The following is a 23,930-nucleotide window of genomic DNA, read 5'->3' on the forward strand; positions in this document are numbered from 1 at the left end:
TGAATTCGAATTTTTTATCTAGCATCCTTTTACTGTAAATTATTTTCAAGTATACCAATCGAATTGATAAATGAAATTTTGGAATACAACATTTTTTATCTAGCATCCTTTAAATGTAAAATGTTTTCAAGTATACCAAACCATTTGATTGTTTACCTTATAAAATTAGAAGTTTTATCTAGTTTAATTTGGGGTAAATGATATTCAAGTATGTCAAGTCCTCGAATTTGAAATTTTTATCAATTATCTTTTAAATGTATATTATTTTTAAGCATATCAATTCACTTATCTTTTTAGAGTTTGAAAGTTTTTTTTTAGACTTTCCAGAAACAAAGATTGAATAAAATTTGTATTTTTATATTTTGTAACTGTGCCCTCGAAATTCTAAAATTTTCTAATTCTATTAAATGAAGACTTTATCTTGGAGTACCTATATTTGAATTGTATTTTAAATTTTCCTCTGTGCATCTGCACTTTTAGCCTGAGTTCGAGTTCAAGGTGCAGCACATGGCTGTCGAGTTGTGTGGGAATTATCTAAGGAAAATACGTTACGGCGGGCGGCCAACACCTGTGTCAATGCGGCAGATCGGGCGTTGCGCTGCTTAATTCTTGTAATTAATTTTCCCTGCCACAGACAGACGCACTCACAAACACACAGACAGAAGACCAGAAGAGCACACAGACAGACAGAGAGAAAGGACAATGGAGGATGTCCTGATGCACGGCATTAACTGAGCATGCAAACGATGCGTCAACGATGGTCCTCGTCCTCGGCCCAGGCAGCTAACGCTATTATTTACACAACAAACACTTGTAATTACACAAAGGGGGCGGGATGTGGGTGGCCAGGTGGCAAGGTGGCTGCAGGAGCAGAAGGACGGTGCCGCAATTAAAAGCGAAAGGATAAACACAAATAAATGAGCGACACAAAAGGGGCAGACAAGAAGACGAGAAGGCTGCAGCTGACTTGGCCAACTTGGCTGGCTGGTACCAAGACAAAGGCAACACTCTGGGCCCAAAGACAACAATGACAGGCGGACGGCATTAAATAATTGCTCATACACGAGTGCTACGCACAAAAGCAGTTAGAATAGAATGGAATAGTATGGAAAAGGATGTAACAGGAACCGGAACAGGACAAGCCGGGCAAAAAAGTGTCCAGCACGTGTTGCAGCTCGCCTCGGAAAACGCAACCAAACCAAACCGAACCAAAACCCAAACCCCTTCCACCTTTTCGGCTCGGTGTGTGAAAACTAGTTAACAGCTTTTATTTACTTGGCAAACAGACTGAAACGTTGTAAAACAACAAATGCTTAAGCCGCAGGATATAAGCATAACAGCACTCACAAGCACACACGTCCTTCCACTGCGGGAAAAGCCAGGATTTATAAACACTAAGAACGTTTTCTTCTTCAAATGTACATCCCGAAACTAATGGTAGAACATAGGATCTTGGAGATTTAAAATATTTGAAGTTCTTAAGTTGGATTCATTCTTATAATAGTAAAGCTCTATTGATTAAGGCTTATTATGAGAACAACTCAAATTTATCAATTAAGCTTCTCTTATATTTATAATGATACAAAGTAGATAGTTGTAGTTCCAACTCTGTGATAATAATATAATAAGATTATAAAGTAATGCCAATTTAATGTTTGTTTTATAATTTAAAATAGGATTGTATCTATTGGTCCAAAATATTGACTTCCGTTTTGGGTACTGATTCTAGGTATTAAGGTACTTTAAATGGCTTTCCGCAGTTTATGTACCTATATATCTTACAGATTGATTGGTTTTTCATCTCAAAAAACTTTTGGATTTATTTTGGATTTTAAAAATATTTTTAAAACAGAGTCTTAGAGCATTTCTCTCTCTGTACTGATCCACTCAGGGACAGAAACACGAGCAGCTTGGCCAAAAAGTCCACGTTGTCCACTGTGGTCAGCGGAATGGAGGCGACGCTGATGGAGGCGAGCGTGCAACTGACTGCGGCGCTCGGACAGCTCATAACCAAAGTGAAAAGTTGGAAAACAATAACGGGCAACGATGCGGGGCACACATGTCCTGCCTGAGCAATCGCCTCCGAAGCGTCGTCCTTCAGGCGGGATGGAACCGACGAGGGATGGCCAGGAAAAAGCAGAGAAAACCAGGGAAACGGGCTCCACACCGTGACAAAGTATATGGACCACAATGGGGCAGCTCACTCAGTATTCTCTGCTCGGATGCCGGCTCACAGTTCGGTCAACGTGGCGTATGCACAACCTTGTAAACAGGCCACACACATAAATTACACGCCTTTATTTAGGCGAAACAATGTAAAAACCAAATGCAACTTGATGACAACAACAGGCTGCGTAATGCAGCAACAGAAACAGAAGCAGAAACAAAACTTGGCCACAACGAAACATACAACTTTCAGCAAACAAACGAGCCAAACTAAGCGCTTTCAACTAATGACGACGAGCAGAAACCAAAATTCATTGAAAATGGGCGGCAACAAGTTGAGCCCTGGACTTAGGGACTCGTAAAGTGTGTTGAAAATTCAATGGCCAAGCGATTACAGCCTCAAGATCTATGAAAAACCTGGCAAAACCACTCGAAGTGAAGGATATCGAAGGAAAATGCATACATATATGTATGCATATGTAGGCCGGGCGGTGACAACAAAAGCCTGCTTAATGGCAATAATAACAGATTTTAGCCAACCACAGAGAAAACGTCAGCAGAGGCATCCTTTTTGGCCAGCAGCAGGTCGGTTAATGGCCGGTGAGTGAGGCTGGAAGTCCACTTCAGGTCCAGAGTTTTGGCCATCGAGTGACGACACATGCTTGCAGTCACTTTGAATGAAAATTCATTAAGTGAAAATGCGTAAGCCGGCAGAAGAAACAGACATTTTGGTTGGGGCAGCTTGAGCTTCATCCTCTTAATAGCCGAAAGAGACCACATCACATGGACAACCGCAGACGGGCATTTCCATTGCCACCTCCATCAACCAGGCGATTGGCTCAATTTGCCTTCAATTAAAAATAAATTGAGGCACCTTGTTCTGCGGCTAACTAAATAGTCGCACCATTCGGTTTTCGGTTTTCAGTTTTCGATGCTCACCCCTTCTTTTTTTTTCGAGAATCGGGGAACGCGACCACCGCAGTATGGGGCCAAAAAAATTGATTTTAACTTCGGTTGCCGCCGCTTATTTATAGGCTGAATTGTCATTTTCCTCTTTGCCTTTCTGGTTTTTTACTTCATCCCAATCCCAACAAAGAGTTCTCGAACCGAGAGCATAAAACAAACAAATCACGCACCGATATGCACACATAAAAATGCATAAATATTCTATTTTGAGTTGACATTTTGACAAGTGAATATGAATATTGCAGGCGTAGCGCACAATTTATAATTGATATGTATAAATAATGGACAAAGCCATTTTGTAAATGGGTTTAATGAAATGAACGAGTGTAGCTTTTGTAACAGTCGCCAATTACAAACAAAGCTAAATAAACATTATAGTAAGTAGGGGATCAGACATTAGGATGCCCTAGGCAAAAATATATTTATTTTTCTAGAAATACGATTTCAGGAACGACAAACCTAAATTCATTTTTAATTTTAATCAATTTTTCGGACTTAAACACAAGGGATTTGGAATAAAATTCAAATTTAAATTAGAGATTACTTAAATATAGTTTTATAATAACCAATCTACAAATCATTTAAAAACCTGCAGCCGAGGTAGTTTTTCAACATACCCCGTGATCCCAAAATTACAGGTCAAATCAGTGAAATAAAATATACTTAATATGGCACATTTTCCGTTTATTAAAAGCAAAAGTGGACAAAGTCAGTTAGCTGCAATTTCAATTGAATTAAATCGCTTTTTGCTAAGCAACTTTAATTATGCTTGATAGCAAAACAAACCAGAGGCAAATTTGCTTTACACTTCGGATTCGGTTAGCAGGAAATAGGAGCCCAAAAATGTCTGTCATGTTCTAGGGTCTCCGAAGGGTGATAAAAATTTAAAGTCAATTTGAAAAGTTGTTTTCCTGCCTTCAAAGCCCTGATGGAAAGCGGCGAGGAGCAGCTGCAGCTCGAGCTGGACAGGATCTCGGAGGCGAGTCGCCGGGTCAGCAACTTCGATGACCTCATGGAGATAACCAATAACTCGGAGCGTCTGATTGCGAGTGTCAACTCAAGCCTGGACGCCCTCAACTCCGCCCTGGATCACCTGGAGGAGCGGACGGAGAACGTTCTCGTGGAGATTCGACGGCTAATCAGCTCGGAAATGCAGCCGCAGAGTCCACACGACGGGTGCGGAGATCCGGATGCCGGGGTGTAGGCGGGAAATACACTGTAAATTACATTATGTGGAATAAAAACATAAAACACATGAACAACATTTTTATTATATGTTTTTTAATTATTTAACTTATAGATAAGAAAAAGAAAACAACCTAGGAATCATTAATTCATTAGCATTCTTCAAGTATAAAGGGTTTCTGTAATGATTAAAAATACAATGATTCTATTAATATGTTCAAATATTAAATTATTTTATACTAATTTAAGTCCATGTTAAAAAATACTATGATTTACCTTGATTTAAATATTTTTAAATTAAATCATTCAATTTCTTTTATATTTCAAAATGATCCCATCAAATTGAGATTATCTTTTCTACAACTACTGATGCTAAAATGTTTATAGAAAGGGAAAGTCATTAGTGTATCTGTGTCGAATTGAATTGGGATCGAAAAACTTCGCGGGGGCATTAAAGCCGGCAGAAGATCCATAAAACGACCGACAGTTTGTTTGTTTTTTATGAGAACTGTAACCCTAGCACACAAATAATTAGTGAGCTATTTTTATGGATCGGCAACGGGGCTGCGCATGCGCAATGAGCACCGAGAATTGAATACTGAACACTGAGTGCCGCGGCAGTAGAAGAATCAGGTGCTGGGGGTCTTCTTCCACAATCTTAATTAGAATTTACATTCTCAAATCGTTGGTATATGAGTGTGTGTTGTTATTTGTGCACATGTTGCAATGCATTTGAAGAACTCGTCGTGCACTTAATCACTTGAGCCGTCGGCACCATATGGGGTCCTTTTTTTTGTGTTTCTTGGTGCCGAACGGCATCTGGTGGAGCGTGGAATATGGACCGAGCGGTATAACCTGTTGGCCAGATATGGGGATTGAGCCGAAAATTATGCCACAAAGCTGGCGGCAGAGCCAGCACTCGACAGCGTTTAATTAACAATTAATAAAACTTTTAATTTGCTCGCAATTGGCACTGAACTCCGCCGATGACAGCGCTGAATATTATGTTAATGGCAATGGGGTCGTCGGTTGGCAGATGGGGAATTGGATAATGCCCGCAGATCCCAGCCATTTGCCCTGGTAATTCTTCATTAATCAGCAGCCCAATCATTTACGTAAATCGAAAGCGCGCGGAAAAGCGCAGAGCCGCCAAACCTAATTGCAAGTTATGAATATCTCATCGGATATTAAATCGATGGCCGGCGTTTAACTTCGACAAGCCATGACCATCATGATGATGATGATGGCGATGGCTATGGAAATAATAATGAGGATGTGGATGAGGATGAATGGGCTGAATGGTATCGCTGGCCGTCCGTTTGTCCTGCCGGAAGTGGCGACACTTAATTGCGTATTGAGTGCATTTTCAATTTTTATTGATCTGCGAGAGCAGTCGGGCATTGTGCTGCGGTTATGGCCCAGTCATTAAAACCCTAGCCTTTCTGCCACTGGGAAGTATGCTACGAATGTGGTAACGGCCACCCCCTGCAAACATGGGCGTGGCAGTAACTCCCCCGCAGTCATTAGCGGTATCTAGTACGCGATAACCACGCAATAATCGATGCTCCTACTTGTCTTTTTTATCAGGTGGAGCACATGCAAAAATATTCCAAACGAATCATCATGAATTTAGTCTTAAGTCATCTTCCCGGCAATACGGGTGTACAGAAATGGGAACTGTAAACTTAATAACTATTATTATACTGGTGACCTCGCTGGGTCACCGAACCGCTGCTCTGGATTTTGAGGAGTGTGCCAGTGCCCCACAAATGGGAATTTACGTGGCCAGCTCTAGTAATTGCTCCAAATACATTTATTGTGCCGGTCCAGGATCTTTTGAAGCCAAATGTTTGGACGGGCATTACTACGAAGAGAAGTTGGAACGCTGTGTGGATAAGGAATTGGTGAAGAGGTGTCAGGATCCGATGTCTAGCACCACCAAATCACCTCTGGTGGTTAAGAAACCACCCATTGCAGCTGAGAAAGCGGATCCCCTGACCATTACCCTGCGACTTTTACCCAACGCAGGACCCTGTTATCCTTATATGGTGTGCTATGAAGGAGCGGGCCTGGCAAAGGCCTGCACACCCGCTCATCTGGTGTCCTGCAATCGGGTGCCATCCCCAGAGAACTTCACCGACTGCCAGAAGGGAATTTTTGGATTTATGGCACATCCACGAAACTGCGCCTACTTCTACTACTGCTCCAATGGCTCCAAGCTGATCCATCGATGTCCTGCTGGCTACACTTGGCACTACGAGCGGAGATCCTGCGTCCAGCAGTCCGAGAAGAAGTGCTATTCCGAAAGACTTCGTCTAACGAGACAGAAGTTCTAATGTTAGGATATAGATTTAATTTAAGTTAAAGTTTCGTATAAATAGCTAAACATGTACACCTAGCGTAAGCAACAGTCGAATTAAGAACTGCAAATTGGAAACAAACAAGAGCTCGCCGCTTAAATGCTGAATGCTGGTTGGGGGAACTGCTCCTTTGCCTGCTGATTTTCTCTACTTCCAGTAAAACAGGTGGGAGCTGCGCACATCGAAGTGGTAGAAGCGTAGCAGCATGTAATCCTGCCACTTGGTGGGCAGCAGTCTAGCAGAAGGAGAAAGTAATAATCGTTAGGAATAATCGTTGGATACCTGGGCTAATTCAATTCTCACCTGAGCAGCCATACACTGAGTGCGAATATTTTTGGCACGTACACCATACGCTCGTTCAAAAGCACTCCCTTGACAATCTTCTCGGCCACATATGGCGTGGGCAGTCCGGGATAACTTGTCGCGATTCTAGAGGAGGAATTGGGATCAGATCAGGTGATCGGGATGTAGATTAACCCACTCTCACCCCGCATTGCTGAGCAGCGGCAGATCCCCGCTGGTTCGCATCAGATAGGCATTGGCCACCGTGGTGCGAACGTAGTCGCAGTCGGACAATCGCAGTTCAGCTCGCAGTGACTCCATGAAGCCCTCGATTCCATATTTTGTGGCCGTGTAGATACCAGCTCCAGGCAGAGGAACTAGACCTGTTTACAGAATGCCAGGATAAATAAAACGGCTTAGTTTTGGTACTGAAAAGTAAACGAACCCGCCAGGGCATTCACTGCCACTAGGTGACCTGATTTTCGGGTTATCATCTTAGGCAGGAACTCCTTGGTGGTCTGCAAAGGAAAAACATGCATTAGTTTTTAATGAATACAAATAAATATTTAGGTGAAATCAAAAATATTTCAAAAAACTTAATGCATGTAGTACTATATTCTCACCATAATGTAGGATCCCAGGTTGAGCTGCAGGATGGTGTCGATCTCATCGCTTTTCAAGGTGGGTGTCGAGGTCATTGGCATAAGAGAGGCGTTGTTGACCAGAATATCCACGGGACCCAGTTCCTTTTCCACCTTGGCGGCCATTAACTGCAGTTCGCGAGGCGAGGAGACATCGTTCTGTAACAAATATAGGTTTGAAGTAACATCAAAGTAACCCAACTTTCGTTGTGTTCTTACCTTATAGGCCTTGGCCACACACCGTGGGATCTTGGATAGCAACTCCACCGTTTCATAACATCCCTTGGAGTTGACATCCACGACGGCCAGCTTGCAGCCACGACGGGCCAGCTCCAGACATATCTCGCGACCCAGGCCGCTGCCTCCTCCGGTCACCTGAGTTTAAATCACAGGTTACTCACATTATACTCAGCGAAATTAATTAGCTTAATTTGCAAACAATCAACTCGAGCTAATGTGACTTTGCATTGAACAAAAACCTCATTTACGGACAATTATGTGAGCGGCAGCGGCGACTTATGAATGGCATTACTCATACGCTCGGTGGGCCGACCCTCTGGGGGACAATTGAGTGACTTTTGACCGTAATTAAAGCGCACTGGGTGACCTCAGCAATCGTTTTCTGGGGGTGGGGGATCACACGAAATTTAACCCGGAATGAGTTCAATTCAATGTTTGGCACGTTAGTGAATAGGCACGGAAAAAAAACAATACAAAATGCGCAATTGTTGTGGTTATAGTTATAGCATTCCTGAAGAATTTGAATATCATATGCAAATTAGCTGCGGCAACAACTGTTGGGCTTTATCTACGCATCTGAGAGATACCCGGCATGCTTCCCAGATACTTTTTTATTTTTGCCCTTCGAAAGTTCTCTGTTGTTTACAAACGTCAGCGATCGAAAACAAAAGTGAAGTCTCTGTGGCTTGCATTTTTGCTCTCTTTTTGAGTTCATATTGGCAAAACCAGTTTGAGGCTAAACAGGGGCGGCGAAAAGGGGGGTTTTTAAGTCGAAATAGCTGGAATTCCTTAACAATGATGTCAACAGAGTTTATCAACGACAATCAATCTTCTAATTAAGTTGCTTCTCACAGCTGGGCTGAGAACTTCTGCCCCCTCCCGCAGTACTAGAACTTCCCTGTGCAACCGCAAAAAAAGTATCTGTATTTTTATCTGTATCTGTATCCGACAAAAAACGATATCGAGAAGAGAGCATTTGTAAAAGCTGAGACTAAAACAAAAACCGAGATACAATGATTCATTTTCGCTACGTGAGACGCTTATGGCCGGCACACGCCCACGTTAAAAGCCTGAAAAGCATGCTAATGGGTTCCGAATTCGATCGGGTTCTTTATGATATGGAACATCGAATCATCTCCACAATCACCTACACACTTGACCTTGTCCAGTGGCGATGGCGCCCCCAATAATTGACTTTTCCATAATTCGACGCCCCGAGTTGCACATGTGATTAATGAACTGCGATATGGTTGCCACGGGCACGAATTGCAGTTGGAGATTTTCTCCGATTGCGGCTTTTACAGGGAAATGATGTCACATTAGCTGACCGTGGCACCAAAGACCAGACTCTGTGGACACAACTAAACAATTGGCCAACTAAACGAGCTGGTACCAAACGCATAAATATTTATTTTAATAACACAATCCTAACGATCGGCCGCACCCTATGGCAGTGACATCAAAAAAAAGAGGGAAAAGGTGGGAAAAAGATTAAAAAAAAGAAAATAAAAGAAAAGCGGTAATAGGGGCCAGGTGGGTGAGGCAAAAGGTGGGCGTGGAAACCGGGGGCAGCCACTGGAAAAGGAAAGTGCGTGACGTTTCTGGCTGGCTACATGTGCCACCAGATATAAGATATCAAAGATACATATACACAGAAAACTATTATGATATGATAAGGTGGTTCAAGATGTTTTTATACTGGAAATCATAATATTTACTTTTTTTATAATCTCAGCACAATGTTTTCTAACATTCCAATGGCAAAATATGGAAAAAATACATGCCAATTTATAAAAAACTGCGCAAGATACTTCTATTAATATTCATCTGACATGTAAAATGATTGATATGCTACAAACGTAATTTCCTGAGTGTACACATGTCAGATGCGTATCTAACTAGCCCCATTAATGGCTCATTTGCCAAACGCTCATTGCAGCCATTTGTTAGCCCCGAGAGCACTCAGATAGATCTTACCAGCGCCACTTTTCCACTGACATCCTTCTCCTTGAGTCCCAAGGCAAATAGGTAATCCAACAGGTGCTTCAGGAAGACGGCCAGTAAAACCAGAGGCAGCAGGAGCAGGAAGATGATGACTTTCAGATTGAAGATGGCCCGGGTGGTCTCATCATTGCGGTGCGCCTGCGCAGCCGCCTGAGTCGCAGTGGGCGTGGTCGAGGCGGTGGGTCCGGTTACCGTTACTGAACCAGCCGGAACGGCAGTGGTGGTGCGCGTTATGGTCGTTGTCGTCTCCGTTTCCACCATCACTCACAGTTTCTTGCACTCACAAATGGCTAAAATGTGGGATACGTATATGTATGTATATACACAAATATTTTGTTTAGCCCAGAATTTTTCGCGGTCAAAGCAAAAATAATATGGCACTCGCGGCGACTCCAACGCGTCGAAGATCTGGCAACAGACTGAAAAGCAAACGCGAATACGTTGTCAAGCTTTCGACTCTAAAGCAGTATTTCCCCATTGAGTGAAGATCGCTGGGCGCTCGGCGTTATCTGGTTTTCGTATCTACGACTGCAGATTTGAGTGGGCAGCGCAGCACCTTTGAGTGGAAGTGGAACTGCCCCGAGTGGAGTAACTGCGTTTCACCTGCCTTCTTGGGCCGGCTTTCTGTTTTTACAGGCCTTGGCCATATTGTTTTCCCCACGCGCACAGTGGGAACTGCGGATGAAGATGAACCCCGATAAGGGGTCTCCCGTGTTTGCTTTCCCTTTATCTGGTCCGGAAAGATGGGATATCTGAAGCTGGTTAAAATGGTAAACAATTGCTTACTGTTCATCTCTCCCTAATAGTCTCGAAGTACCCCTTAAATAATAAGGTTAATTATAAACCAATGGCAGCCACTGTGCGGCACTTTCGAATTGTCAACCTTTTGCCACCAGCCAATCAAAGAAATACTCAAATATTTAATTGGGCTTCTTAGGTGAGTGCAGCGCTGGAGAAAGGAGCACCGAGAAAAATAACAACGTTTTAAGCTGTTGAGAAATTTTGGTATTTTTTTTTTACATATAAGTGTGTTTTTTGATAAAAACTGCAAATGATTAACCACAGGATATTTGACATTGTATCAGAATTCAAGATTTTATACAATTTGTTGCAATTTTACATGCATTATACATTTGTATTATTTTATAATTTTGTATTATTTATCCATTTTCTGAGATCGGTGTCCGTATTTGTATAAACTGAAGACCTCACGTCTTGAGCTTTTTTAGTTCCCTGTGCACTAGAGACTCTCTTTCCAATTGAACTCAGTTCGAATCCAAAACCGCGTTTCTTAGCTCTCGCCAGACGAGAATTGAGTGAGTCAGACCGGCTGGATGGTTGAGCGCTTTGGTCGACCTATTTTCGAGGTGCCAAACTGGTAGGCTGCCCGACGTGGAAGTGGCAGCCAGGCGAAAAAGGAAAGGCCCCAAATGGAGGCCGGTACATCCGCTTTGGCTGCATTATGGATGGCCACGGTGGATCCCATTCCGTTACAATAAAAGCATATTTAAGGCCCTGCCCTAGGTCAATGAACAGCGATCGGTGTGCTAGAGTAAACATTCTGCTGCCGCATGTGGCAAAAGCTAAAGTCGCCTGCAGCTGCGGCACAGTGTCAACATCTGGCGTTTTTTTGTATCTTTTGCCGTCTCTTTTTGCATCCTCGCACATGTGCAACGTTGGCGAACGCATGCGCCCTGCTTGAGGTTGTTTTTTTAAGCATAGAACTAAAACCAAAGACGCGCAGATACGGGTATAAATAAAATATGTAAATGCAGCCCAGCGATTTTGACATATTAGCAGACTAGCTGAGACGGATCCCGAGAGCATTGACCGCACGCAAGCCACACATGTCACATAGCATGCGCTTCGAGGTAGGAGTACAGTAGGATCTGGGCCTTGGCGTACACCACGAGACGAGGATCAGGATATGCTTGCAAAACATGACAACTCTTTAATCAGTTCACTTTTGGCTTATTTGTACAGAGTATGGGAAGTTCCTTCGTTGTGTTACATATAAATACTTAGTTTCATATAACTGAAATTAACAGCAGTATAGTAATATAAAAAATATAAAAATCTTTTCTTTTTGGCTATGTGCGTGCCAAGACCGCATAGGAATATCACTGTTAAACGCCTAACAAACAAAGATTAATACAAACTTAGAGATTTACACCTATACCTTAGATCTGCAACACATTTCAAAGGTGTCTGGCGGTTCACAGTGTAAAGTAGTAAAAATGTTGGTCAGCTCCAAAGTCATGGCAGCTCATTGGCACATTCTGTAAGAAAACTTGGGTAAGTACGATCGCAGGTCACAATCTATCGAATCTTTTGCTTACTCTTGAGGGTCAACAACTTGTTGGCATGGCGACGCAGATTCTCTTGGTTGGGATTTCGCAGCACTCCAGTCGCGGCCTCCTTGATCATACCCTCAATGCCCTGGAGAAGCCACTCCTTTTTGGGGCAGGTAATGGCCAAGCGGTACTCCCCGTTCTTGGTCGTCGACACGTTCCAATCAGAGATGGGCTCACTGGTGTCTTTGTCGTGGCTGTCGTTGCTCTCCGTCTCCTCCTTCTTTATATCATTTTTGTACGACACGGTGCGCCGACGCATCTTCGAGGGCTTTATATCCTGCTCTTCTTCATCGGTGACGTCCGCTAAAGACTTGCGCTTCTTGCCGTTCATTTGGCGTTCGTCTTGGTTTCGATCGCGTTTCGGGCACGTGCAGATTTTGACTTCCATAACCTGCTGTCCTACGATGTCGCCACTGCAAAAGGAAACACGAGATTAAGGAAATATTATTTTCTTCCCCTGCTCCAATCTCACCTTGCATTTTCCAGACAAAAGACCAAGGAGGTTTCCTTTCGGCCAATACACGAGTTTTGGCAGACGAACTTAAAGGCCAGGGTCTGGCGCACATGGCCAGCACTCCGGTTGCCAGATCGACACATGTTCAGCGGAATCAGCACGGAATAACGTTCCGAAATGCCCTTGCCCTGGGCCGTTCCGCAGTACACGCTGTTGGGATTCTCGCTGCGCAGCAAGCTCTCGCGCATCTTCACGTTTTGGCCGGTCACTGCAGGTATATACATATAAATAAAAGTTAAAGATTGCAAACAGATATGCTCTTTCTTATTCGCTTACATGGCTCTACGCTCAGGTGGTTCTGACAGCGCAACACCGGACCGCTGACATCCTTGGTAAAGCAGAGGAAGACACGCAGATTGAGTGGCTGGATGGGCATCTTTGCCTTGAACTGAACGTCCACGTTGAAGGTCTTGTTCATCCGGATGTAAAGCTTGTTCAGCGGCACCGAGAACATCCAGTGTGACTTGGGCGGCTCGTCCAAAACCATGCTGAAGTTATAGCCGCCAATGTTGTGGTTTTCTAGTTTGGGCAGCGTGTTCACCTGGCTCTGGATGTCTTGCAGCATCATCTCGCGCAGCACGGATTGCTGAAAAAATAAAAAGAGAACATTTTTATAATAATAAATTAAACCGGAACCAATCAAGAGTTCACACTTTGCGCTCATAGAGCTGATAGAGCTTCATGTCGTTGCTTGTTGGAATAACAAATGGACTGTTGATTTGTTTTGTTCTGGTGTTTCACAAGTGCTTGCAAATTTAGATGACTAGGGACGACAAGTAGGAGTGTTCCCTGCCAAATGGCTAGATAAGAGTGTGCTGTTCCCTTTCTCTTATTAAAAGTAAACCCCTGTGAGGTTTTGCCGTCATGTTGCTCTTATGAAATTGCAGGCAGCGGCTGAGTCATAAGTGGAATGTCGCCTGCCGCTCGCTTTTCTCTGCTCTTTTTAATGGCCAACGCAACGCATGCTCAGTTGGTTTTTAGACGGGCAGCGAAATACAAGCCTTGCGCGATGTGTCCAGATAGTGTCGGCCAACTTGACAGGTCCTTTAGATGGCATCGGTTGGATAGTTGGAAAACAATTAAGCAGTTATTAACGGGTGTTCTATAAAAAATGGAGCCACAGTCTGTATTAATTGTAAGAGAAAAATGAACCTTTCCAGCGACTACGCGCACCGGCATATGGTGAAATTTCTGACGATCACGCTGATAGTCTTTATGACCGTCTTTGGACTCCTGGCCAATCGCTATCGCTCTGATTGCCGTCAAAGGTTCCGCTTTTCGAAGGCATATCTGGCATACGCCCTGCTATGGACCATTGCGTTTAGCTTGGTTTACGGGAGGCAAATCTACAAGGAATACCTCCACGGCCAGATCAACCTGAAGGATGCCATCACTCTGTACAGCTATATGAACATCACGGTGGCTGTTATTAACTATGTGACGCAGATGATAATCAGTGATCATGTGGCCAGAATGTTGAGCCGAATTCCATTCTTTGATACCCTGAAAACACTCCGCCTCGACAGCAGGTCGCTGTACAGGTCCATAACCTTGGCCCTGGTAAAGACGATTATGTTTCCTTTGACCCTCGAGGTGGCCTTCATACTGCAGCAGAGGCGGCAGCATCCGGAAATGAGTTTGATCTGGACGGTGTACAGGCTGTTTCCTTTGGTTATTTCAAATTTGCTCAACAACTGCTACTTTGGAGCAATGGTTGTGGTGAAGGAAATGCTGAATGCCTTGAATTTCCGCTTGGAATTGCAGTTGCAGGAGGTGAATCTGCTACAGAGAAAGGATCAGCTGAAGCTGTACACTAGTTACTACCGAATGCAACGATTTTGCTCCTTCGCGGATGAACTGGACAAGCTGGCTTATCGCTACAGGCTGATATATGTGCACTCCGGAAAGTATCTGACTCCAATGTCCTTGTCCATGATCCTGTCGCTTATCTGCCACCTGCTCGGCATTACAGTGGCCTTCTACAGTCTGTATTATTCCATAGCGGACACTTTTATCTTGGGCAAGCCGTACGATGGACTGGGATCGCTGATCAACCTGGTTTTTCTGCTCATCTCGCTGGCGGAGGTTACGCTACTATCGCACTTGTGCAACAACCTGTTGGTCGCCACCAGGAGATCGGCGGTCATCCTCCAGGAAATGAATCTCCAGCATGCGGACCGTCGCTACCGCCAAGCAGTCCATAGCTTCACCCTGTTGGTCACGGTGACCAAGTTCCAGATCAAGCCCTTGGGCTTATACGAGTTGGACATGCGGCTGATCAGCAATGTTTTCTCGGCGGTGGCTATGTTCCTGCTGATCCTGGTGCAGGCCGATCTCTCGCAGCGTTTTAAGATGCTCTAAATAAAAGATTTTACCCACCTGGCTGAACTGCATCAGATTCTCGGACTATTGGGGGAGAATATTTAACAGTTAGTGATTTATGGTTGGTATAGGAAGAGCAACTTACGTTTAATCCCTGAAGAAAGGCCATGGGTTCGGTGGTCCTGGAACAATAACAAAAGTAATGCTAATAGTGAGTAAGAGTACAAACCATCTGTAACTTGATACCCACAATTCCGATCCTGTTACCCCCACCGCCTGTTCAATATCCGCCGGAGCATCCTCCACAGCGGAATCGACCGATCCTAAGGAGGCTTCGTTTACCACATGGACATCATCCTCGGAGTCAGTGCTGCAGTGTGAAATTAAAAGAAAATTAGACAAAAATTCCGCCTTGTCTAGGTGAACCAAAAAACAGAATGATGCAAGTACAAGCGTGTTGCTTCATGCATGGTCTGCATGCTCCGTAGCAATCTTTGGCCCGGCTGTACCTGATCTTGTGCCACGACATGGGCTGTGATATATACATAACGGGCAGCTTTATCTGATCAATCGATCGGGCAGGAGAAAGGGGATAAATATTATTAATTGCTTAAAACTACCAACAAAAATGTATGGCCACTGATTCTACGATTGTGCCATTCGCCACGAAATGCGATCAATCGTGGTAGACGATAGTTATCGCTGCGAGCGCGTTGGTTTGAAATGGCTTACCCACTTTGATTTTTGTCGAATGCTTGTGCATTGTTATTGTCGTCGCAATTATTAGCCGGGATTGCATATATATTGTTGTCCAAGTGGGATCCATCGGGTGTTTGGATCACACGCGTCATCAGGTGGGGACAACCGGTGGCCACGAAACTCTGCAGCAAGCCGGAAGCTCCGCCGCCGCCACCGCTGCTACTGTTGGAGGACCTCACCGGTAGCAGTTGGAATAGTTCATTGTTCAGGTCTATGAATTCCATGCAGTCCTCGAAAGCTCCCAGAAGCAATGTCTGACTATCGGAACGCGAAACAAACGCATTGTTTCTGCAAGAAAGAGCCACCGCTTGAGGATTGGATAAATACAGGAACCGCAGCTCTGTTTACTGGTTGAAAGTCATGCTAATCGACGAGGATCTCTGGAGTGCCATGGTTGCGGATTAAGGAAAGTAAACTTTTATTTCGCAGGTGTAGAAATTTCGCGTTGGGTTGGCACCTCTCCCAAAATTGGCTGTTTTTGTGGTGGACCAGAGTTGTCATACTTTTTACCGATATCGATAAGCTATCGATTGGAACTATCGCTGCCAATTGAAACAGTGCTGTCCATTTAGCGGCAAATTTAAATTTTATTATTATTTAAATCTGTTTAATCGCTTGCACATTTTTTGCTACATATAAGCAATTGGTTTCATTATACATCCCCTTGAATGACACTGACCGTGTTCCGTAGCAGTGACGGCTTCTAAAATACAAAATATCTCGTATTTCATTTGTGGTTTTAAGCCCATTTAAGTTATATAACAATAAAAGACACCAATTATATTAAACTTATGCAGCTAAGGCGTAGAAATATATTTACAAATCTAGAATGTACAAAAAAGCACTACTGGCACAAAAGTCTTAACTGCACACATATTGCAGCTCTAATATTTCTCAGTCGTCACATCACTTGGCTCATTTGATCGATTTGGGGCCTCTGTCACAGTAGTGAGGTCAGAGCTCGAGGATTCTCTCGAATGCCTGGGGAAGAAATGCCAAACAGCACAGTGATGATAAGTTTACAATGAAAATGTGACTGATTTTTGCTAAAACATTCAAGAAAGATACAACTTTAAACTGTTCTTAAAAAAATGTGCTAATTATTAATTCAGGACGGACACCTATGATTAAGTTTTCTTTCATACCTGTAAAACACATAGTGCTGCAGCATGAAGAAAATATCAAAGAGAACCGAGAACAGACCCAGTCCAAATTTGGTGGGATCTCCGAATATGGACACCCAGTCATCTAAAAAGCAAATCTCAAGTTCAGTTGTAAGTCGTTGATGATGGACTAGCTCATACCGTAGTTATGAGCATTCAGGATCATTTGCAGCATGCTCAGAGTACCACCAGTAAAGTCCAGCAGGATGTTGCCGATGCTCCAGCCGGAAGTGCTCTTCCTGCGGTAGTTCATCAAAGCCTGCGGCACGTACTTTATAATGGTGATGGTCAGCTTGACGTAACTGCAGTAGTACAGAAAGTCCAGCCAGTGGATGACGGCTCCTCCAGCCAAACCGGCGGACACAATCACCACCACGGCAAAGATTGCCAAAATTCCATAGGCAATGAACGACACCTTTTGCTGTGCTCTCTGCATAAAATAAATGAAAAATCATACATTTAGGCAAATCAAATAGCGTAAACTATATGATAAATCTTATCTTACTTCTTATCAAAAATATCCTATGTGATTCATTTTTATTGCCATTTTTGATTAAAGCCAATTAGTGTTTTAGTACTTAATTACAGTTCGATTCGACAATGGTTGTCACTCTGGCGGCAAAGGTGATTCCAGAAAATTCCCAGTCTATTTTCAAATTAATCACTGATCACCCATTTAATATTACCTGATAGAAGCAGCACTGCAAAATCGTTATGGTGGTGGCAAACATGGCGTGTAGGGAGAACACCACATCGTTGAGCATCACAGGATTCAGGCCTAAAGGATACCGATCCTCGTACTCCTTCTGCAGACCCTCGATGAAATAAAGGCCGCAGTTGAACATGCTGTAGAGGGTGAAACCCACAATGTTTAGGGCCAGGAAGTCAAAGTTCAGGCCCTCCACGGACTTGCGGCGGTAGTTGATCCATATTTGGGGATAAAAGGACACCGACCAGGCCACAAAGTACACCCATCCAAAAACGATAGAGGTGTATATAAGGGCCCTAGATTTGGCCACAGTCACCCGGACAAAGACGTCCTTAACGCTGGAGAAAGGGAATTACTTGGTGAGTGGTTTTCGATCATTCATATTATATGGTTTATTTATAGGACATATGGGACTATCTCTGCATATTCCGAGAAATTACTCACATCTCTGTGTTTGCAGCATCGCTATCGGCTGTTACTTTGACATAACCGGCAATCCGGCCTGTTATCACCACCGACTGATTCTGGGTACCGCCGGCGGGATAGATAAACGACGCAGGGTCCAGATCCAAGTGATCTTCGGAATCCGTTCCCAGCGTTACTTGCACATCGGTCGTTAATAATCCGCTGTAATATATGGTTCATGACTCGATATCACTTTGGTTTCCTTGCAATTGCAACTCACTTGGCGAATACCACAAATGTCTCGTTTGTGTTCAGGAGAACGGTGATGTCATGGGAATCGACGGTGAGTAGACTGGTTTGGGCATTTCCCAGGGCAACTGTGGGGTGAAGAAACTCCCTCATTATCGAACACCTTTTCTGGATCCGACTGGATCTCGGGAATGGGAGTCTCACCTGTGGCTAGCAGCAGAAAAGCCAGGTAGAACGTGCTTACGTGCCTATCCATTCTGGTTTCGATTGTCTTCTTATTCATGCGTGAGTTTCCAGGCCTGCTGGCATCTTCTTCAATGAAGCCCTATATATGGTATTGATTTAAACGTGAATTACTTCAATTGACCAATTGACAACAATCAGGGGAATTAATTCCAAGGAGTCTGGAATGCAACTCCTTCCACTTAATGGCAAATTTGAGTTTAGTGTCCCAGTTATTGACTTGCAATATACTATGTATTGAGATGTACTAATCTTGAAAAAAGGTAATTCAAAATATATCCTCTATTTTTAAAGTGTCTCTTATTTTTTCTAAAAAGTTTATAGCACATGCATGCACGTATGTGCCTAACTATCTCGATCTACGCGCGTACGCTCCCTATAGAATATTTGTGTTGAGATAAAATTGCTGCGTGAGTCGGCAACCTTCAGAAAATGTCGCTCAATGTTACAACTTTGCAATTAGAGCAAACTTTTGCACAGCACACGATCGAGAAACTCATTTTATATGGACCCCAGCAGGAAATACACGGCTTTGTCGGCCACTCATAAAAAACAAAAGATTCCAGACTATTTATATTGCGAATGGTTTATAAGGGAGGGCCGTGACAAGGCGATTGCTAAGAAGGGTAAATACCGCGTGAGAACGGGCTTATCTCAATCAATGGAACTGATAGTGTCAATCGGTTTTATTCGAATTATTGCGGCAGTATGCCGTGCCGCAGGTTACAGATAACCAATAGATTGGGCAATGCACTGCGAACGCCAGATAACCTGGGAATATTGTAATTGCAAGTCACGATCCGACCATGGACTTGGTTCTCTATAAATCACACAAAGTTTTGACATTTTTAAAAAACTATGAAGTCCATTAGAAGAGGAATTCAAGTAAAATGTGAGATACTTAACATTTATCTTATAGTGCTCTCTTTTTTACTGTGGAAATCTCCTCTTTTCTCAGATTGCCATAAACTTTTTTTATTGCCTAAGGTTTTTGATACTATAAAAGTGGTTTCTAATATCAGATTAGAAAATATATCCCGTTATTGCTGTAGAAATCTCAATTTTTCTTAGATAACAATTAACTCGTTTTATTGCCTAATGGTGTGGATATCATATAAGGCTGTAACTTGAGCTTGTTGAACACAATGTTTAACATAAAAAAGAAGAACTATCATTCTTTATTGGTTATTTTTATAAACACTTTCAGTTTAATTCCGACAAAGAACGTCTGGAAAAGCCAATTGTTTAAATATCAGCCGTTCATTCATAATTCCACGCACGAGATACCACTATTTTGAGTCTGTTTCAGCCGGATAAGAACTTTCACTGGCATCTGGGAAAGCAAAGCAGTGCGTAGATTTCTGCGGGTAACCAAAAACATATGTATTCTCCGCCCGATTTGGTCGAAACAAAGATAATGTGCTCAGAACAGACTGTTTGCCAAGTGGTATACATCACACCACATCACTCACGTTAAAATTAAAGTTAAACAATGTGTCTAACTGACGATTAAACGGGTAAGGCGAAGGCGACAAATGAAATGGAATGAGTTTGGAACCGATGGCGACTCTCCAGCAACTGACTGCGCGATTCAATGGAGCCGTTTAAATATTGGAGCGGTGCAGTCGCCGTCGACGTCGGCAGCGGGCCCCCAACAACAACAACAAATGGAGCGAGAGCGGATCGCCGTCGTCTTGATGTTTTATTATATTTGATTTTTGCACTTGAGAACCCATCAGACGAAAGTTGGGTACTTCAGTAGGATTATACCAAAATTGTTGACAGCTCTTTTCAGGTTTCCAAAATGAACGACTTTGTTTTGAGCTACAATGTTTTAAAATGGGTTAAATGCCGGCGTGTGTGGGATAACAATAGAGCATATTTTGTTCTGACTAGAATTTTTTGAAGAAAAAAATAATATTTTTTGTTTACAATGAGACAAATAAACTAAAAGTTAATATTTTAATCTGACAGTGAATCTTGAAAAACTAGAATTTTTTAAAGAACAAAAATAATATTAGTAAAAGAAAATATTTCCTGAGAGACATTATTAACTGGAATTCTACTCTGACATGAAATCCTGACAAACTATGATTCTTAAAGAAAAAAAAAAAGAAAGTGAGAGAATCTTTATTTACGGTTGAAATGATCATTAGGTTAAAGTTTTGAATTAGTGAAAAAAATAACGTTCGTATTTTTATAAGTCATTATCAATAAACTATTCCTAGAAACAAATTTTTTAAAATTTAACAGAGGCAAAAAGATAGGCAACAAATATGTAAATTTTACTTTTTAAAAAAACTAGGGTATAGCGAATTTCACACAACTTTTTGAAACCTCTTATCAACAGAAGAAACATTTTGAGGAACCTGCAGAAAGAGAAACAGTAAAGTTTTATTAGCATTCGATAAGGGCCAATGTCTTTGAATTATCAAGTTCGACTAAATGGTATACGAGCGTTCCATGGGAGACTAAAAATAAGCATAAGCAAACAAAAACAAACACAAGATTCACTTTCTATTGGCTCTTTTTTTGCTGATGCAGAATCAACCACGATCCACTTGTGCCCAATGCATAATTTTGCAAGCGAATCGAAAACTTGGCATGGAACTCGGAAATATTTGCCAAGCCAAGTAAAACTTGGCCACCAACTGCTGGCCATTAATTACAAATCGGGGTTCAATTTCCAAAACATCCGGGGGAGAACCCGACTCCGCTTGAACAACAACCTGTGGGGGCTCACGTTGCACGTGGATTACGATTGCATCTGGCGAGTATGATGAGCAGTAAACCAGTTTAATTTGCACATTTTATAAAACGAACACCAAGCTCAAATCTCAATAAAGGGTATATAGAACGTTACACATTTCTACGTTAAAACAAGGCACTCGAACTGTCATGGATTGGCTTGGCTTCATCCTCCTCGTTTAGTCTTGTCAAAGGCACTGATATGTTGTGAGTCGATGGTTAAATAAGTTAAAGGTCGATTGCAGGACACTATAAACTACATATATAGCTGCTGGCGAGTATGTGGTCGGATTCAGTCGTCACCTGGTCACTGGTTCTGATTCTGGTTCTGGCCGGCGCGTCGGGCCTTCTCGAGTATCAAAGCGCGACTGAAAGGTGTAACAAGAGAGAAGTTGCTTTTTAGAGCGGAGCATACAGCCAGGTGGTCGCTTACTCACCGGTAGCGCTCGTAGAAGCCCACGATGGTGCCCAGTTCCTGCTTAAAGAGCCGTACCAGCATGCTGTCGAAGCCCTCCAGCTCCGGCAAGCTGAACATGTTGAACTGCAGCAAGTGGTCCTTGGAGGAGTCCGCCTCCGAGTAGACGGCCAGCCACTTGGGGATCTCCTCGAGCAGGTAAGGATTTGCCGGCACCAGAGCGTTGTGAGTATGGGTGGGCGGAGCGTAGAGCGATGCCTCGGGCCTTATGGCCTTTGGCGGCTCCGCTGACGTGGTGTACACGTAGTAGGACGTCAAACAAGGATGCTGACGCTGGCACTGCCCGGTGTACTGATTTTCGTAGTATGTGCCGTGCATCTTGGACACCACCCGCCTCCAGCCCACCGGCAGCCCCTCGCGCTCCAGGGGATGATTCCAGTGCGTGGTGTGGGCGTTGTGATCGATGTAGTACTTCCGGCCGTGCAGCGTGTACTGTGTGGCCCATCCGGGAGGCAGCGGCAGCTCTTCAGGCTCGGTGAGCGATTGCTGTGATGGTACCTTCTGCAGCGATCCATTGGCGCTGCCCCCCGTCCCCCCAACAGCACTGGGTGGAGTCCGGGGTGGGGCATACAAAGATTGCACTGAGGTAGAGGCGCCTCGAACACTGCCAGAGCTCCCGCCACGGCCACTGCCGCTCAAAGATCCTCCACCGCTTCCAGATGGCACTGCCAAGTGACCCTGGTGGTGATGTTGGGGGACCACGGCCAGCGTGGCCGATGAGGCTGTCGTGTTGCTGTAGATAGGCGACTCCGATCGCTGCGACTGAGTGGCGCGCATCGAGGAGACGCGATAAGGATTCTCGTAGATCGGGTACGAGTCGCTGGAGTAGCTGCCGCCCAGGTGTGCCGCCAGTTGCTGGTGCTGCAGCTGCTGCTGTTGGTGCATTGGAGACCTGTGAAAGGAGGAGAGGTGGCTTTGAAAAAACAGTTCATATGGGTAATTAAATCTAAACACTACCTGCTCAAATTCCTCTTTCAGACCTTACAGAATGTAAAAATATTTCAAGACAAATTGATTACTGTTTTGTGTGACTTCAAACTAAAACTCTCTTTCCTTTAATTATTTTCTAAGAAGTATTTTAATTTGCTGTAATGCAGTAAGGAAACTCGGTTCGAGTCTTGTTCATCCTATTTATTCAAAAGCATCTTTACCAAGGGCAACCTGATCTTTCTGAACCTTAATTAGTCAAGCAGTGGTTGCTGCTTACCTAGTGGGCTGGTACCTTGGTTGTCGCTCCCTGATGGACATGGCAGCCGGATCGAATCGCAGCGTAGAGCCGAAGGGCGTAGAGGCGTGTTGTTGGTGGACCTGAGGATGCTGCTGCTGGGGCGGTGGGACGGCGTAGTGGGCGGGCGAGTGAGGCCGCTGAGGAAGCTGCAGCATGTTGGCATAGGAGGCACTAAGCAGGCCTTGATCCCCATCATAGCTTGCGCCGGCCATATGGGGATGATGCTGCCGCTGGGTGGTGGAGTAGCTGCGCTGGAATCCCCCAGCGCCGGGAGCAGGCGAGGATTTGGTCTGAAGCAGAGGCGACGACTGCTGACGGCGCATCCGCTCGATCTGCTCGATGTTCACATAGTTGCTGCTGCTCTGGCTCAGTTGGTTGCTGCTGGCACGGAACTGGTGAGGCGGCAGCGGAGGGTGGGTGTGCACTTGGGGATGGGAGGGATGGTGCAAGGAGTGGGGATTGGAGTGCGGCTGCAGGGGTAACTGGCTCTGAGCCCGCCGAGCATGGTAGTAGTCCGGCTGGGAGTCCGTGCAGGAGTAGGTGTTCCGACTGGTGCTCGAGCTCCGAGGATGGAACTCACAGCTGGGGGAGGTGCTCGCACATCGCTGCAGCGACTTCTTCTTAGCCCGCTGGTCGGTGGTCCACACATTGATAACCGGGATCTCCGGCGGCGTGTCCTTCTTCATGTACTTCCCCACCACGCCCTCCTTGTGCGACTGGGACTTCTCCTTGCTCCGGCGCGAGAGCATCGTCGGTTTTCGGTTGCACAGCAGAATCGTTAGATAGTTCATGCGGATCTCGGACCTCAGATCTCGGTTCGCCTTCTTTGTTTTAGTCCATATCCGAGCTAATTTTATGCTATTGTCAATTTTTTTTGTTATTCAGCTGGTGGCCAGCTCAAAGTTATCGATACTATC

General features: G+C 44.1%; 7 protein-coding genes across 10 annotated transcripts; 3 read left to right on the forward strand and 4 right to left on the reverse strand.

Moving 5' to 3' along the window:
- The first annotated feature begins 3,782 nt into the window (after window positions 1-3,782).
- LOC108005587 (uncharacterized) lies at window positions 3,783-4,394 on the forward strand. Its single transcript, XM_036818104.3, has one exon. The coding sequence runs from the start codon at window positions 4,061-4,063 to the stop codon at window positions 4,334-4,336; it is 276 nt and encodes a 91-aa protein (XP_036673999.3). The 5' UTR covers window positions 3,783-4,060; the 3' UTR covers window positions 4,337-4,394.
- A 1,576-nt stretch (window positions 4,395-5,970) lies between these two features.
- LOC108005586 (uncharacterized) lies at window positions 5,971-6,653 on the forward strand. The gene has a single exon (XM_017068887.4). It carries the CDS (start codon window positions 5,988-5,990, stop codon window positions 6,651-6,653), a length of 666 nt encoding a protein of 221 aa, XP_016924376.4. The 5' UTR covers window positions 5,971-5,987.
- Window positions 6,648-10,270, reverse strand: LOC108005595 (short-chain dehydrogenase/reductase family 16C member 6). The gene is made up of 7 exons (XM_017068896.4): window positions 9,818-10,270; window positions 7,820-7,975; window positions 7,583-7,759; window positions 7,405-7,477; window positions 7,165-7,342; window positions 6,981-7,106; window positions 6,648-6,912 (listed from the first exon to the last, which is right to left on the reverse strand). The coding sequence occupies exons 1-7, from the start codon at window positions 10,103-10,105 to the stop codon at window positions 6,825-6,827; spliced, it is 1,086 nt and encodes a 361-aa protein (XP_016924385.2). The 5' UTR covers window positions 10,106-10,270; the 3' UTR covers window positions 6,648-6,824.
- Window positions 10,271-11,772: 1,502 nt separating this feature from the next.
- On the reverse strand, window positions 11,773-16,247 carry p53. Of its 3 annotated transcripts, XM_065865988.2 has the most exons (9): window positions 16,142-16,247; window positions 15,767-16,081; window positions 15,285-15,404; window positions 15,180-15,216; window positions 15,092-15,118; window positions 12,989-13,298; window positions 12,671-12,920; window positions 12,184-12,611; window positions 11,773-12,123 (listed from the first exon to the last, which is right to left on the reverse strand). In XM_065865988.2, exons 1-9 carry the CDS (start codon window positions 16,183-16,185, stop codon window positions 12,101-12,103), a joined length of 1,554 nt encoding a protein of 517 aa, XP_065722060.2. In that variant the 5' UTR covers window positions 16,186-16,247; the 3' UTR covers window positions 11,773-12,100. The 3 variants fall into 3 exon arrangements, with proteins under 3 accessions (XP_065722060.2, XP_016931580.4, XP_036673972.3); XM_017076091.4 differs by lacking the exons at window positions 15,767-16,081; window positions 16,142-16,247 and adding an exon at window positions 15,544-15,703; XM_036818077.3 differs by lacking the exons at window positions 15,092-15,118; window positions 15,180-15,216; window positions 15,285-15,404; window positions 15,767-16,081; window positions 16,142-16,247 and adding an exon at window positions 13,366-13,502.
- On the forward strand, window positions 13,640-15,094 carry Gr94a (Gustatory receptor 94a). The gene has a single exon (XM_017076092.4). It carries the CDS (start codon window positions 13,859-13,861, stop codon window positions 15,071-15,073), a length of 1,215 nt encoding a protein of 404 aa, XP_016931581.4. The 5' UTR covers window positions 13,640-13,858; the 3' UTR covers window positions 15,074-15,094.
- A 324-nt stretch (window positions 16,248-16,571) lies between the features above and the next one.
- On the reverse strand, window positions 16,572-18,638 carry Ctns (lysosomal cystine transporter cystinosin). Its single transcript, XM_017068915.4, has 7 exons — window positions 18,524-18,638; window positions 18,351-18,447; window positions 18,110-18,292; window positions 17,643-18,003; window positions 17,098-17,386; window positions 16,939-17,041; window positions 16,572-16,774 (listed from the first exon to the last, which is right to left on the reverse strand). Exons 1-7 carry the CDS (start codon window positions 18,600-18,602, stop codon window positions 16,678-16,680), a joined length of 1,209 nt encoding a protein of 402 aa, XP_016924404.4. The 5' UTR covers window positions 18,603-18,638; the 3' UTR covers window positions 16,572-16,677.
- A 2,699-nt stretch (window positions 18,639-21,337) lies between these two features.
- sav (scaffold protein salvador) lies at window positions 21,338-23,923 on the reverse strand. 2 transcript variants are annotated; one of them, XM_017068912.4, is made up of 3 exons: window positions 23,008-23,923; window positions 21,748-22,677; window positions 21,338-21,678 (listed from the first exon to the last, which is right to left on the reverse strand). In XM_017068912.4, exons 1-3 carry the CDS (start codon window positions 23,802-23,804, stop codon window positions 21,618-21,620), a joined length of 1,788 nt encoding a protein of 595 aa, XP_016924401.4. In that variant the 5' UTR covers window positions 23,805-23,923; the 3' UTR covers window positions 21,338-21,617. The 2 variants fall into 2 exon arrangements, with proteins under 2 accessions (XP_016924401.4, XP_016924397.4); XM_017068908.4 differs by having other exon boundaries at window positions 22,993-23,922.
- Window positions 23,924-23,930: the final 7 nt, after the last annotated feature.

This window comes from Drosophila suzukii, chromosome 3, assembly GCF_043229965.1.
Source record: "Drosophila suzukii chromosome 3, CBGP_Dsuzu_IsoJpt1.0, whole genome shotgun sequence".
In the NCBI taxonomy this organism is placed as follows: Eukaryota; Metazoa; Arthropoda; class Insecta; order Diptera; family Drosophilidae; genus Drosophila; species Drosophila suzukii.